The 14,042-nt window shown below is 45.3% G+C and overlaps 1 protein-coding gene across 1 annotated transcript; it reads right to left on the bottom strand.

Moving 5' to 3' along the window:
* Positions 1 to 4,437: 4,437 nt before the first annotated feature.
* T265_07189 (hypothetical protein) lies at positions 4,438 to 12,633 on the bottom strand (the record flags this gene model as incomplete). The annotated part of the gene is made up of 4 exons (XM_009172645.1): positions 4,438 to 4,925; positions 11,872 to 12,050; positions 12,091 to 12,277; positions 12,467 to 12,633. The coding sequence occupies 4 exons, from the start codon at positions 12,631 to 12,633 to the stop codon at positions 4,694 to 4,696; spliced, it is 765 nt and encodes a 254-aa protein (XP_009170909.1).
* Positions 12,634 to 14,042: the final 1,409 nt, after the last annotated feature.

Here is a 14,042-nt window from a genome sequence, read left to right as displayed (position 1 = left end):
TTTTGTCAGAAAAACAGAAACACTTTGCTCTTTCGTTCGGAAACCAATAAAGTGAGTATTCACACCTATATTTGTTGAGAACAAACATTGGTGAACTCGTTCTGAAATTCCAACACTACGAACAGAAATGTAACAACGTGAGTCAAGCGTTTCGTAAATTTCATTGAGTCTTCCAAACCTGCAATGAAAAATTCCATTTTCTCGGAGTATTTTAACAGACGGGATAACGGAAAGCTAGTAACTTCCGTAAAATGCATGTCTTGATGTTTTGTAGTAGTTTCAAAGCACACATATGAACGCGACGTAGTCCTTCAGTTATCTCAAAAGTATATCAACAGATTGGCTCATACTAAGAAAGTGAAATCTCTGTGTCATAATATGTATCAATCCACTATATAAAGAGCACAATCAAGATAGCTCAGTGGTTAAGGCAACAGCTTGCGGACCAGAAGGTTCGTGGTTGCAACCCAACCTCAGCGTCTCGACTGCTGCTGTCTAGGCTTGGGCAATCTGCAGTATCCCAGCCCTCGTGTCGCCTTCCGTTGGCATGACAGCTAGGCACCGAAAGGTTGCAAAAGCTGAGCGATTACGAAGATGATAATCGATAATCTTTACTAATGAACCGCCGGTAAAGAAAAAAGAACACTGGACTTTTTCTATCCGTGCTTCGCTTGATCAGGGCATACTTGAGAAGAAAATGTATTGTGGATTTGCAAGGTAGCAAAGTCATGAATTCGCGCTAATTTTATTGTTGTTTGTAAACCGCGGTGAGTCTGAGCGAGCAATTTTGGTGTTGCGTTGTTCCCCAGATTCGTATTTTTCAGTTTTACTGGCAGCAATAGGATTGCAGCAGGTAGGGAGAAGGTTCAGTTGACAAAATACCTCATTTGGGTTTTCACAGAGGATTCTGGGTATTATTGAATGAAAGGCACGTGCATCAGTTCCTCCGGAACACAACTTGATTCAAGAAACAAATATGTGCCGCTGGTTTAACAATTCAACTCTTTCATCATTGCCAATCAGGGAACAGGCTGCGATTAGCCTTAAAAAAACAATTCGCATCCTGCCCACATGATTAGAATCTTCAAACCCGAGTCTCATAGGCTTGATACTCAACAGATCCGCCACGACGACACTTGACTGCCGGCAAATAATAAAGTTTCCCGTAAAAATTCAACACACGGGTTAAATCAAGTAATCATCCAGATTAATTAATTTGTGGGTAGGGAGTGATTTTAAAATTTCAATCGAAAATGGGTCCGACAGGTGAATTCAGTGTATGCTAAGACTCACTGGACAGCCATTTCATCGCTGTTGAGAAACATCATTAGCGTGAATCCCACAAACCACTGGAGAGATTCGGACCTGCAACCTTCTGGTTAACAGTGTTTGACTATTTGGTGGGTAGCTGATCAGTGGCGTGATGAATTCTACTTGGGTATGTGACACACCAGCACCATCATGCCAGCTCCGTGATACACCCATGCGTCTGGCAGATTTCCAAGGTGCTTTTTGATCAATGGTGGTGGCAGAATTAAAGAAGCTGAGAACGCTTGGGGCTTAAAACTGCCTTATTTTTTGTACCAGTTTTAAAGACACTGCTCGCTAAAAACGGATGCTCCTTCAGTTTAGTGTGTGTGTGGGTAGATCAGCAACACTGAACGACGGCAAAGATTCTGGCGTACCTCCAAACATTGGGATTATTTCTATTTGTTGCCATCAAGAGGCGGGGAGAGGGATAATTCACCAAAGCACCCACTCCGCGTCTCATTTCACTAAATGGTTGTTGTTCTCGTCAACTTGTTCAGCTGACCAACTTGCAGCCATCATCAAGACCTGATTGAGAACCCGTGGGACGTACTGGCACATTAAATAAACGAAGGTGCAAGATGGAGCCCAAAGCGGTTATAGACGACAGTTAACAGAGTTTATAGAAAACTGAACTAAGTGGTATCTCTTGGTAGCCCGCTAATTTTTTTCGCCTTCACTCTTCCCCCTCTCATGTCCTCAACCTTGGGTGCTTCAGAATATATCCAGTTCAATTTCGGCTTTGGTTTGAGATGATACTTAGCACCTGCCAAGTATATATTTCTTATCTCGTCCGTTGACAGTAGTTATAGTGGCGAACATAGGTGGCCGAATATAAGGGTGTATGGCATTTATAGGGGAAGTTGAGTATATGCACCCAGCTTTCTTTCACACCAGCCTCACTGAACCATGAGTGGCTGAGCTTTGCTTCGAAGTAGGCCAGATATTTATGAAAGACAGTAAGAACACGATGGCTCCTTCTAACTCGTATGTCGTTTCCTAAATAAAAGGATGATGGGTACGTTCTTGAGTAAATTGCACTGGAACCACACACTAGTTACAACACTTCGGACAGCCATTTCAGCTCGCACTTCATGGTTCCGGTGTCCTCTATAACAAAAGAACTACCACAAGTATCTTCAAAAACTAACGGATCGAGATTCACTACAAGCAGTTGCAGTTGAGCATGTGATTCCACTCGAGTCTGTCAGACGTGGCACCCCGAAAAGTCGCAAACATTTTACTCACTTACATTTATTTAAACTTTGCTTAGACCAACCAGGTTTGTGGTTTCTTACAGAAGCCTTACTCCAAAATGTCACGTTCTCAACATACAACCAACTTTTTTTGCGGAACATGCTGGATTGCGTGTGGTTTCCAAGGGAATGCAACTTCAAACTGTGCGCTCAACGAAGCTTTTCAGCTCATCACCCAAAAAGCAGCACAATACTTACCAATCTGTTAAGCAGGTGAGATGGGGTTTGAATCAGGACCGCGTACAGGTCAAGCGGAAGCAGCGATGTTCTGGCACAGAAGCAACAAAGGTTTTTCTATGCCAGTGACATCGGTGCATGATCTCAATTACACGCAAGCCAACATATGAGGACACCAAACAGACTTACGATGTGAAGCTCATTCAGCGTTTAAAAATGGAAGCACAGGAATGCCTTTCAACACGGTGTATGCTGTCCAACAGACCAACCACCGCAAGCCAGTGTTACCATGCCGAATAAAAGTGGAGCATCGGGACTGCCCATCACCGCCAAAGACAGTATTGCTCGGTAAGCTGGTTACATGTTGTTTGATTCAGTAGCGAAACACGTGTCACAAATAATGTTTACGTCTTAAAATACAAGTGCTTCGTGTTCTGAAGACCGAGATTCACTCACCAGGTCTTTCAGCCGTGGTGACGAGTTTCAGTCGCAACACAGTGGTCAATTTATCCGAAACAGACCATGCTAGTTTCCTTTATTCACGTTTCGAGAAGAAAATCTTGCTTCTCCACCCATCAGTAACACATCGCGCTGTAAGAAAAAGAAACTTAATCCAACCGTGTCGAGTTCTGTGCCGTTTCTCATCCGGCCGACTCTGACGGGGCTTCACCAGTGTTTTCCATCAACAGGTAAAAATTCACCTGGTGGTGCATAAAACTTAACAGTGCGTGAATCCCATAACGATACGAACCGTTCTTAAAGTAAGCTTCGATTTTTGCACCTCTTAAACCTATATTCAGTGACATACCGGTCTAAATTGTGCATTTTTTGTTTGTTCGGTTGCAAACAGACGTCTTAGCTTTTGTTATTTCTAGTTTAATTAGGACGGATTAGGAAACACAAGGTTAAGTAGTGATTTAAGTGTGGCATGTAAACTTACGGAGCCCAACGCGCCAGTACAATAAAGGAGATAATTTGTCACACGATTACGGAGCTGTACCCATTCTGCAGAGCACGAATTCAGCCCGTATTTTCTGCTACACACAAATCTACCTAACAGATAACTATAGGTGGACAGATATCCATGGGCAGCGAATCTAGAATCGATCTTCTGAAAAGAACTGTCTTTAGGCATACTAAAAGGAGATTGTGGAATCTCGTCACTATTGCATGAATGGGGCATCAAACAGTACTTGAGCACGTCGAAGAAAAGACCTCAAGATCTTCATGAATCGTCTGTGGAATCCATAAAACTCTCATTGTTCAAAGCGATTACCATCATTGAGTAGATACAATCATATCGGGGGCGAGACGGCTCAGTGTAACCACGAATTTACTGACCGGAAGGTCCGTGTTTCGAACACGACCTCTGCCACTCGACTTCCCTGTTCTAGACTTAGACAATCTGGCACTATCCCAGCCCCCGTGCTCCTACCTGATGGCATGGCAATTAGGCACCGGAAGGTGCTACAGGTGAACGAACGAACGACTTACCACGTGTCAATTTACACACCAGAAATACTCTCAAAGCCAGTGTTAATACGCAGGAATCACAACAATGGACAACATTCCTTTTGCCCTCAATCGCACATTCACTTAAAATGAGCGATTTGGCTGTCACCCTTTTCAGGTTCAGGGCTACTGAGTATTGCCCAAACGAAAAGCTATCCAGGATGTATGACCGATTTGGAATGCCGTCCTGCAGCTGACAGCTAGTGGATGTTGAAACCAGGGTCACTCAAGCGCATGAACTGAGTTCGAATTATTTTGAACAGAACAATGTAGCAACAATCAGGCCCATCAGGAAAATCCTTCATGCAACTGAATTGAATGCTAGTCCATTTAAGAAAGTGAAGAAGGTAAAGAGAAGAATGAAGTGTAATTTGATCGACTTCCCGCGAGGAGCGCTAAAGGCTACCAATCTAGAAACAGGGAGTAACAAGGGTGTTGTGTCATAAGAACCAGTCGTTGATTTTTCGGCGCTCCTTCATACGCTTGGGTTCCGGAAGATCTGCAAAGTTCGGTAGGTCAGGCAGTTGCTCTGGCATCGGAGCAAGCATAGGCTCTGGTTTAGGTCGATCGGTCTTGTGTAGTCGAACACGATTGAAATAACCAGGTTCTGGTCGGTCTAGATTCAGATGTTCTTTGAGACAGGCATCGAAAGGATATTGGACTGACCGACATCTGACCATAAAAGGAGAGAGAATTAGGTGGAGATTTTCATGCACAAAAAAAACTTTCATTTTCTCAACAACTGTCATCAGAACCACTGGTGATGGGTGAAGGTAGGGTAGCAAGGAAGCTTCTCATTGGGACGATCACCAAAATCACTGCAACTAAAATGGGAAGTAAATATGGCATAATGAACAACACTTGAACTACCCAGTTTTGTCTCACTTTCTGGGGCATCTGAATGGTAAGATGATGAAATGCGGTGCGGATGATTAAACTAGTAAGCACTCATTACAATAAATGACATGCTCCGCTGCTGAACACTAATAAGAGCCAAGTTTGATTTTATGGTTCCACCTGTGATGCAGAGAAACCGGAATAATCGCGCCAAAATAGAAGGGAATTCTTCAAAAAACCGCGATGTGGAGGAATAACTACATATAGAAAAATTACACAAAATTCGACCTACCGGAGATATGGCCTTCCTTTGAGCTAATCAAGTATATATAGCCCCGAAATTTCAACCAATCTTTTTAGCAAAACCTGCTTCCCCCTGTTATGCAGATAACGAGTCCGCATTACCTACCTGATAACAGCTTCCGAAACCAAGTTTTCACTTCACTAGTAAAGAAGGAGAATTTCGCCGAGGCTGATGGAAGAGATGATTCAATTAGGGTCAATTTCATGTCTTCGACATGAAAGATACTATCAGAAACTAAATGAATGACGTGGCCCACAGGGAAGTGAACATCACTTAATTACACTTTATTCCCATCCTTTATTCCTCGGTGTTAAATGGCAGTCATGTATAGGAAGGGAAGGATGTCCCAGTTGAAGATTAATTATTTTTGCTATTTTAATCTTCTGAACGAATTCTTATAGTCCCGAGGAGCTTCGTACGATGCGAGTTTAAAATGTTCCACTTCTTTGATGTAGCGCTGATAGAAGTAGAAAACATTCAATAATATTAGCGATAGCATCTTTCAAAAAAAGATTCTTGTTAGGAGTGTATATCCACTTGAAAGATCAATATACTCGGGTGATAACTTCGCAGAAATCACAGGGCACTCATTTAATCGCGCCTTAATAAGTGAATGATACACAGGAGCACAAAATACAACGCCGCAAGCGCTCAACCGTAAGAAAATCAGTTTCTCTCTATATAAAGACCATCTCAGAAGAAGACCACTCTGTGTGAGATGGTTCAAGTGGTTAGAGCGCGAATCCACTGATCCGAAGGTGGGTGGTTCGAACCCGACCTCTGCATCTCGATTGGGCTTGGGCAACCTGGCAGTATCCCAGCCCTCGTGCTTCCTTCACGTAGCATAGCAGCTAGGCACAGAAAAGGTGTTACAGCTGACTGATTTTTTAAGGCTTTTTATGGGATATTTAAAGATACCTAAATTTTCCCTTAGTGAATGTATGCCATAGTGAAATCTTTGAGGCTAGCTAAGAGCACTCCTTCAAGGAAGCTCGTTTATTGATGGTGCTACTGTAAACAATCACTCGCTGACAGAAGGCCTCCGAAGATAAAATATTCGCATGAAGGAAAAGGAAGGTCGCGGAACCAAAATTACTTCCATTGCAAGAAAAGGATAAGTTGCTTACCACATTCGGAAAGCATGTCTTTTGCAGATGTCATTACATTAGGAAAACCACGACACCCTCTTACTCGGTTAACCATGCCTCGGCACGAATTCCGATGAAGAACGTGTAGCCAATGCAACGTCGAAATCCATATAACTCAGGTCATTTATGGCAAGAACTGAATGGTTTGGTACGGGAGCTGTTGATCCACACAACCCCTGTAACAATGTCTCCACAACTTTCCAAAACTTGACATAATCCTAAATGAACCTTGCGACAGAAATACATCTATTCTCGGGAAGGGTGAATGGTTTATCCTATCACCCATGGGTCCCCAGGCAACAAAACTGTGCCTTTGGTATCTCGTTGGAATTTAGCTGTTTATAACGACCAATCTGGACTAGAAGGGCTATCCCATGTCACCGAAAGGAAAAGTATTGAATCAATGATAAAGATATGAATAACTGACATCCAACGGGAAATCGGGACGCCAATAAATTCAGAAGGGATGAAATCCTGTTATCACCTAGTGGATGTAAGCTTGATAGAACGTGCCGAGGTTGAATTCCTAATATTATCCCTGATCAGTTTCTGTGAAAGGAAACAAAGTGAATATAATATGAGCGTGTAGAGAAGGTAAAACAGCTACCAATGAGCCTATGACACACGGTTTATGCTAAAACTGTCACTGGAAGCTAATCTGAGCAGTTTTTGTCTGCCGCTAGCCTAGCAACTGACCAAAGTCATCCCTCTCTTTGGTATGCACTTTGCACCCACAAAGTGTAAGGTTATGCGTGTGGACGTGCGGTCACTGAACACGCCACTTGCAATCCAGGGAGAGGTACTGGAAGTTGTGGAGCATTTTTCGTATCTTGGAAGTTGTATTAGTTCTGATTGTAGTGTGACAGATGAGGTGAATGCACGAACCTGCAAGGCTGGGGCCGAATTCGCTAACTTGAGACACCTATGGCGTCAGAATGGTTTGTCCCTGAATCTGAAGGGACGTGTGCCAAGCTACAGTACGGGCTGTTTTATTGTATGGATGTGAGACTTGGCCTATTCGAGCGGCGGAACTGAGACGTCTTCAGGAGTTCGACAATCGTTGTCTTAGAACCATAGCTCGTATGGGTTAGTGTCGGCGAATCCGTAACGAGGCAGTTAGAAAGCGTGTTTTCGGTTGTGTAACGGGTACTTCCATTGGAGAATGTGTCCAGCACCAGAAGCTGCGTTGGTTGGGACATGTGTTGCGTATGTCGAACCATCGTTTGCCGAAGAGAGTGCTGTTTTCCATGCCCAACCCAGAGTGGCGTAAACAGAGAGGTGACCAACCCTTGACGTGGCAGAGGAGTATGAGGGAGATCACGAAACGCTTGAGTGCTGTCGGTGCTCCTCGCCTTCCAGGATAGGGACCGCGTGATCCTCACTGTGCCTGGTTGGAGACACTACAAGATATGGCTGCCAACCGATGTCAGTGGCGATTTTGCTGTCAGCTTCTATCCAGATCGCCTGAATGAATGTCCAGAGGTATAGGTACTTCGGAATGATTGTGTTAAGCTAGCACTAAGTCCCTTCCCTGTCCACCTTCGCTCTTTTCTTTACAATAAGGCTTTCAAATAAATCACGGTTGTACTGCAGTGAAGCATCGGCGTTGAACACTGATGTCACACTGTCGATGTTGATGATGATGCAACTAATAGTTTCGTAATCCCAGCAGGGGTGCCTGAAGGAACTTGTAGAAGTCACTCTAATCATGAGGGTTAATTGGTTATCAGTCGCTCAATTTATAAACTGTAAACCATGTATCAAGGAAAACTTGGTTCAAGCTGTTACAGTTTCGGTCACCGGAAAATAATCGAGCGAGGGAGAGAGTCAAGCACTGAATGCGAAAGCACGATCACTTAGTTCGGATAACTGGGCCGATACGCATTGAAGGTGATAGCTTTGATGCACGTGCGCCTCTGAGTACATGATTGAGCCATGCCTGACAGTGTCATTAAGTAGTAGTGAGTTGAGCCCTGGATCCCAATCCAGGGAGACAGAAGTTGTCAAGCCGACTCAGCTTACTGTTTAGCGTTTTCATGTGATATTACCAAGTCGTGGACTGTCCACCTTTTGGTTGCTGCATCTCAGTGTAGAGCTGGGCGCAAAGTATTCTGTGAGGCAGACGATATGAAGCGTGAGTAATTCGTCTACCGCAGGAGAGTTTCTTGTTCAACGGACTATATACCGTACTACTAACCGATGTTCCCAACAGACCTGGCCGATGCTCCGGAGACACCGATGGTCGAACACTGACAAATTTCGTATGACTTTTGCACGTAAAGACGTTTTTCCATCCACAAAGCAGTATGGACTGCACCCCTACAACGTCTACTCTGCCTTGATAGACAAAATCATATCACTTCGGCGCCATAGGTGTCAGAGGCTGGCAAAAGTTGCCCTGTCCTTCCGAGTCCAGAAGTAATCTCATCTCCAGCCAATCCACTGGAATTTATAGAACTGCCAAAGCTAATAAACCTATCCACCACTTCGATTGGCTCGTCCCACCCAACCCTCTAGTAGCACTTCACACCCTGTAGGGATGAAGCACATTTCAAACCATACGATAGGCTTATTAAGTTCATTTAAAACTAGTGGTTTGTTTGGAGGATCTGGACCGAGGAGGGAAATATCGTCCGCACGTCCAGTGTCTTTGGGCGGACACCCCTGCAGCACATTCATCCGCGAAGTTTCAGAGGCAAGGAAGTATCAAAGAGAACGTAAATACCAAAAGTGGAAAAGAGATGAGGGAGGACAGCCCTGTTTTACACAACTGGATGTGAACTCGAGCGACAGCTTGCTGTATATTCGTCCCCGTCCACAGAAGTTCAGATACAAAGCCATCATAAGGGATAAAGAATCGAAAATATACAATTATATCTCGAATATCGTACCAACTGAAACATGGGACGGCCTTTATATAGCACATTCAGTTGAAGAATATCATAAACGAGAGATTCAGGTGAGTATCTCGTGAAAACCAAATTGATTTGCAAATGAGTGTATTTGTTGGAAGGGACATTCTTAATTGCCAGATAGCTGATATGGCTTCTCTGGCAGCAACAAGATCTGCAGATCGCAGAATTGTCCAATGTTCACTTTGTCTAGTCAGATGGCTTGGACAGACAGTTGTAAGGGCTGAGATCATAGGACCATTGACTCACTTTCAATAACCCCTGACCAATATTTAACAGCATAATTGAGCGTTTCCAGTAGCTTTCTAGCCAGATAAGCTACAGTGTTGAGTTAATAAAACTTGTCGGAGTTATTCTGCTTTGGTACACGTAATGTTGATAGAAACCGAAGTGATAACTGGACCCGCTTAATGGCATGATCGAGATCGAGTTGTGTACATCAGAAGAAGCGGCAATCATTGGTTGAGGTTTTTAACCGGTAGCCAGTAGCCATATTATCTAATCGGGTCCATGATTGTCTTGCGGTCGGTGGCCTCTAAGCGACTCGATGTGAGCGTCTTTGCTGGAAGTTCGTATTGGCCAGGAACAGGTGATGATCACACAACTATTACCAGCACGCCTGGCATAGACTCCAAACCTATTACCTAAATGCGCTTCTTTCGGGATTGGTCGTCCAACTTAGACATTCATAGCACTCACCAAGAGTACTATATCCGTCATTTTCGCTGACCGAAGTCGTGACGGATCTTCCCAGTATCAGAACTGCAGTCTGCCGGGCACATGCCGACACGACAAAAAACACCGTTTAACCGCAACGACCTGCATTGATATTAATTGAGCCAGACAACAGCACAGCGCAAAGACTACTATTTACTGGGATCCAGTTCGGTCAGGCGCTTACCGACTGCCACGTGAATCAGAACTCTGGCAGTTAGTAAAGTTCTATTTTTATGGGCGGTAGTTCAGACGAGGTACAATTGTGAGGAGGCTGGTATATGGGCTGACCGCAGTGCATCATTCGATTGGTGGAGGGGTATGTGGGCCGGTGAATGAAGAGCTGCAAGGGTGAATGATACGTCCCGGCTATCCAGGCCAAAAAAGAGGGTTTGGTTGAGGTGTCCCGAATCGAGTCTTTAAATCAAAGGTCTGACCAAGAAGGTAGTAGAAGCAGAAGAGAGTTGAGTTCGGGGATCCTTTCTTTAGCCTTAAAAGCTGAAACGCTAGGGTTTATTGCCAGAGCCCAATGACTCATAGTCTGACCCATTTGGTTGCGGGGAGCTGGCTTGGCCAGAGGACGCAGATAGTAGAGCAGAATTGTTCAACTTCTGATGCCGCTGTGCACAGCAAGTACCTTTTGAGTGGTACGTGACTTTTGTTTTAAGAGTATTTCGATCGTAGTGAATAATGCGCCGGCGATCACGGTCAACCGTTGGGCGATCGGAGCGTTCGGGTTTTGAGGACGACCTCCATAAGCCTTCTTTCCTTGAGGAGGGCAGCATGGCTGCTTCTAAAAATATGGGCATGCTTGGCGTCTGATGGAAACATCTTGCAGCCTACATTCGTAAGTCAGAGGACAGTTCAACTTTACCTCCATACCTCTTCGCAATATGATTTCTCGAGGAACGGGGATTCGCTGTTCTTCATTGGGCTGCTCCTCGTCAGCTCTCACGGCATGGTTGGACCCCGAGGAACTGTATTCTAGCTAGTGTAACCTACGAAGTCATTGCTGCACCAAGACCCAACCATCACAACAAGGTGTCAGTTTTAGGTCGAACGTCCGATAGGACTGGGCGACTAGATCAAACCTGGCCCAATGGGGATAGACAAGAGAAGGGATAGTCATAGACAGCTGCACTACAACTCAGAACAGCAAGCAGAATTAGATATTAGGTAATTCAGCAAGAACAAGGGAAAATATATGAATGCACCACTGTATCGTGCCCGATTGTCACCACGTGAATATAGGCCAGTCTTGAAAGTGTACTCAGGAACAGTAAGTACTGCGGTTCCAGTAATTACAACGCGACTTGCTAGCGAGAAAACTGGCAGGCGATACCACAGCTTCAACGGTTTACAGAGTACTATCTATAGAGGGTGCTAGTTGTTCCCCCGGTTATGAGTGGATATAAAGTAATTTTGTTACTCCTAAACGCAGTTCGGAATCCACCGACCATAATTGGCGGCGGTGACGTTCATAACCCACGCCAAATATCTCCGTTTTATGGGGGCGCGGTTCACAACGCGAACAACTTGATCCCTAGCCGTTCGTGTTGTGAACCGAGTGATGGCCTGAATGACCGACCCAGTGACTTCCACCGCATGGACTACATGGTCGGTGCAGCGCTTATAAGCCAGGATGGATTTTAATGAGTGAGAGCAGATCTGAGTAGAGTGTACACAATGTGCAAGGTACTCACCTTTCAAGACTGTAAGACGGGCCGCCATACTTATGAAGACATGTAAAATAACTAGTGAATTCCTCTGAGCAGTGTTTTTTCACCCGTCTGAAGAAATCTTGAGCGCAACTCGTGACAAGTTTCCCCTCTTTAAGACACGCACGGGGATCGTGGGTCTCGTAACGACATAACATGAACTCCTGTGCAGTTACCATCATATCAGAGAACATTCGCTCTTACCTTGCACTGCTCATCGCAAAACTTCCCAAGGTGTATACCAGCTGCGAGCAATGGCACTGCAGTTAGCTTAATCTCTGGTGTCTCTAACTCTTCATATGTAGGCAGCGGGATATCCAAGGACACCATATATATCCGGGGAAGGCTTCCAAGGAGCGTGACTCCAGACAAGATTCCCTTCTCAAGGTTACTTTTGAAGGTCAGGACAAGATGGAGAGGATAAACTCATAGTGACTAGCTGAGCCGGAAGATATGTCTACTCCCTTGGTAACCGAGGGTTTTGCAAAGCATCTCTCCACAACGGCACACTATCAGTCTAGATGGGTGAGACTATTCACCCCAACCTACTGCAAGACTCAATGCTCAAGCACGGATTCACGGATTGATACACAGGATCGAGGCTTTTGCCCAAGATTCCGGATCACTTTGGTACTTGTCGGTCAGTGGCTGTCGTTCACCTGAAAGGCACAAGTGAAAAAAGGGTGTAGCACTGCTCTTTATGTTCTCAGCGCGGGGCACTATGCTTGCCAGCGCGAGGGTTCGCATAAATAAATGTCTAATAGTTCTTTAAATTGGGTTCTAGAAGGAGCGTGAACAACCGTCGGAAGAAGGTCATTCCACGCAGCTACTACCCGAAATGAAAAAAATTGTCTAATGAATGTGTGTGCTCTGAGCTTGAAAATTTTCTTACTATGTCCCCGCCGTGTGTTTGCTGGTTCAACCGTAAAAAACCTGTTTGCCAAGCTTTGTTCAAACAGAGCATAATTAAGAATTAGGTCCCCTCGGAGGCGACGGTACTCCAGGGGAAACAGATCAAGCATCGCGAGACGCGTTTCGTAGTCCACGGATTTGAGGCCGGCGACCATTCTCGTGGCGGCCCGCTGGACACGCTCAATGAGGGTGCCGTCTTTCGTGCATCCTGAGTAGACAACTTGGTTGGCGTACTCCACGAGCGGTCTGACGTAGGCCCGACTGACCGTTTGGAAGTCCATGCGAGTTATACGGAAGAAGGTGCGTCGGATCATCCGTAAAATGGCGAATGCCTTTTGGGCCGACTTCTCATGGTGCAGTGAGAAGGACAAGTTTGAGGAGACCCAGATGCCAAAATGCTTTTGGACATCTATCCTCATGATGTTTTCTGGTCATTTCTCGCCATTCATAACAAAGGCATTCGCTGAGTCCCCTCCAAACGACATATGGACGCACTTTTCGTCATTCAGAAGAAGGTGCCAGTTCAACGACCACTATGTGGTAGCGGCTACATCCATTTGGAGGGCACTGGCATTGGAACTCTAGGATTTCAAGTCGTCCGCAAAGTCAGACATGGACTCGCAAGAATGACTGGGAGGTCGTTTACGTAGTTCAGAAACAGGAGTGGTCCCAAGACGGAGCCTTGAGGAACTCCAATGGAGACCGGCGCTGGAGAGGAGTAGGTCGAGCCCATTCTCACTCGGAATGATCCGTCTGATAGGAACGCCTTGATGCAGCGGAGGATTTTTCCTTGAATCCCGTAAGACTCGAGTTTGTGGAGCAGCAGGGCGTGTGGGACCCTATCAAATGCCTTTGAGAATTCGAAAAATATGGCATCTGATATGAGTCCTTCGTCCTTGGCTTGGGTTAAGCTGTCCATAAACACGAGCATGTTTGTCACGCAAGAACGGTTTGGGAGAAATCCGTGTTGAGCTGGAGATATCAGATTGCTGGAAATAAGGTGATCCAGGATAACTCGCTTCAGAATGCGTTCCCTCACCTTACATGGCACACTAGTGAGGCTTATAGGCCTATAGCTGCCAGGCGATAGTCGGTCACCAGTTTTGTATATTGGCGTGACAATCGCTTCCTTCCAAGCAGGGGGAAGGCGGCCTTCGTCAAGCGACTGACGAAACACCAAGTGTAAAGGGTTTGCCAGTGTGGAGGAGTTTCTTTCAGGATCCTCGGATGGACCTCATCGGGGT

The sequence above is a fragment of the Opisthorchis viverrini genome, assembly GCF_000715545.1.
Source record: "Opisthorchis viverrini unplaced genomic scaffold opera_v5_162, whole genome shotgun sequence".
NCBI lineage: Eukaryota > Metazoa > Platyhelminthes > Trematoda > Opisthorchiida > Opisthorchiidae > Opisthorchis > Opisthorchis viverrini.
The sequence above is the reverse complement of the archived record's forward strand: the minus strand, read 5'-3'. Positions and strand labels throughout refer to the sequence as shown.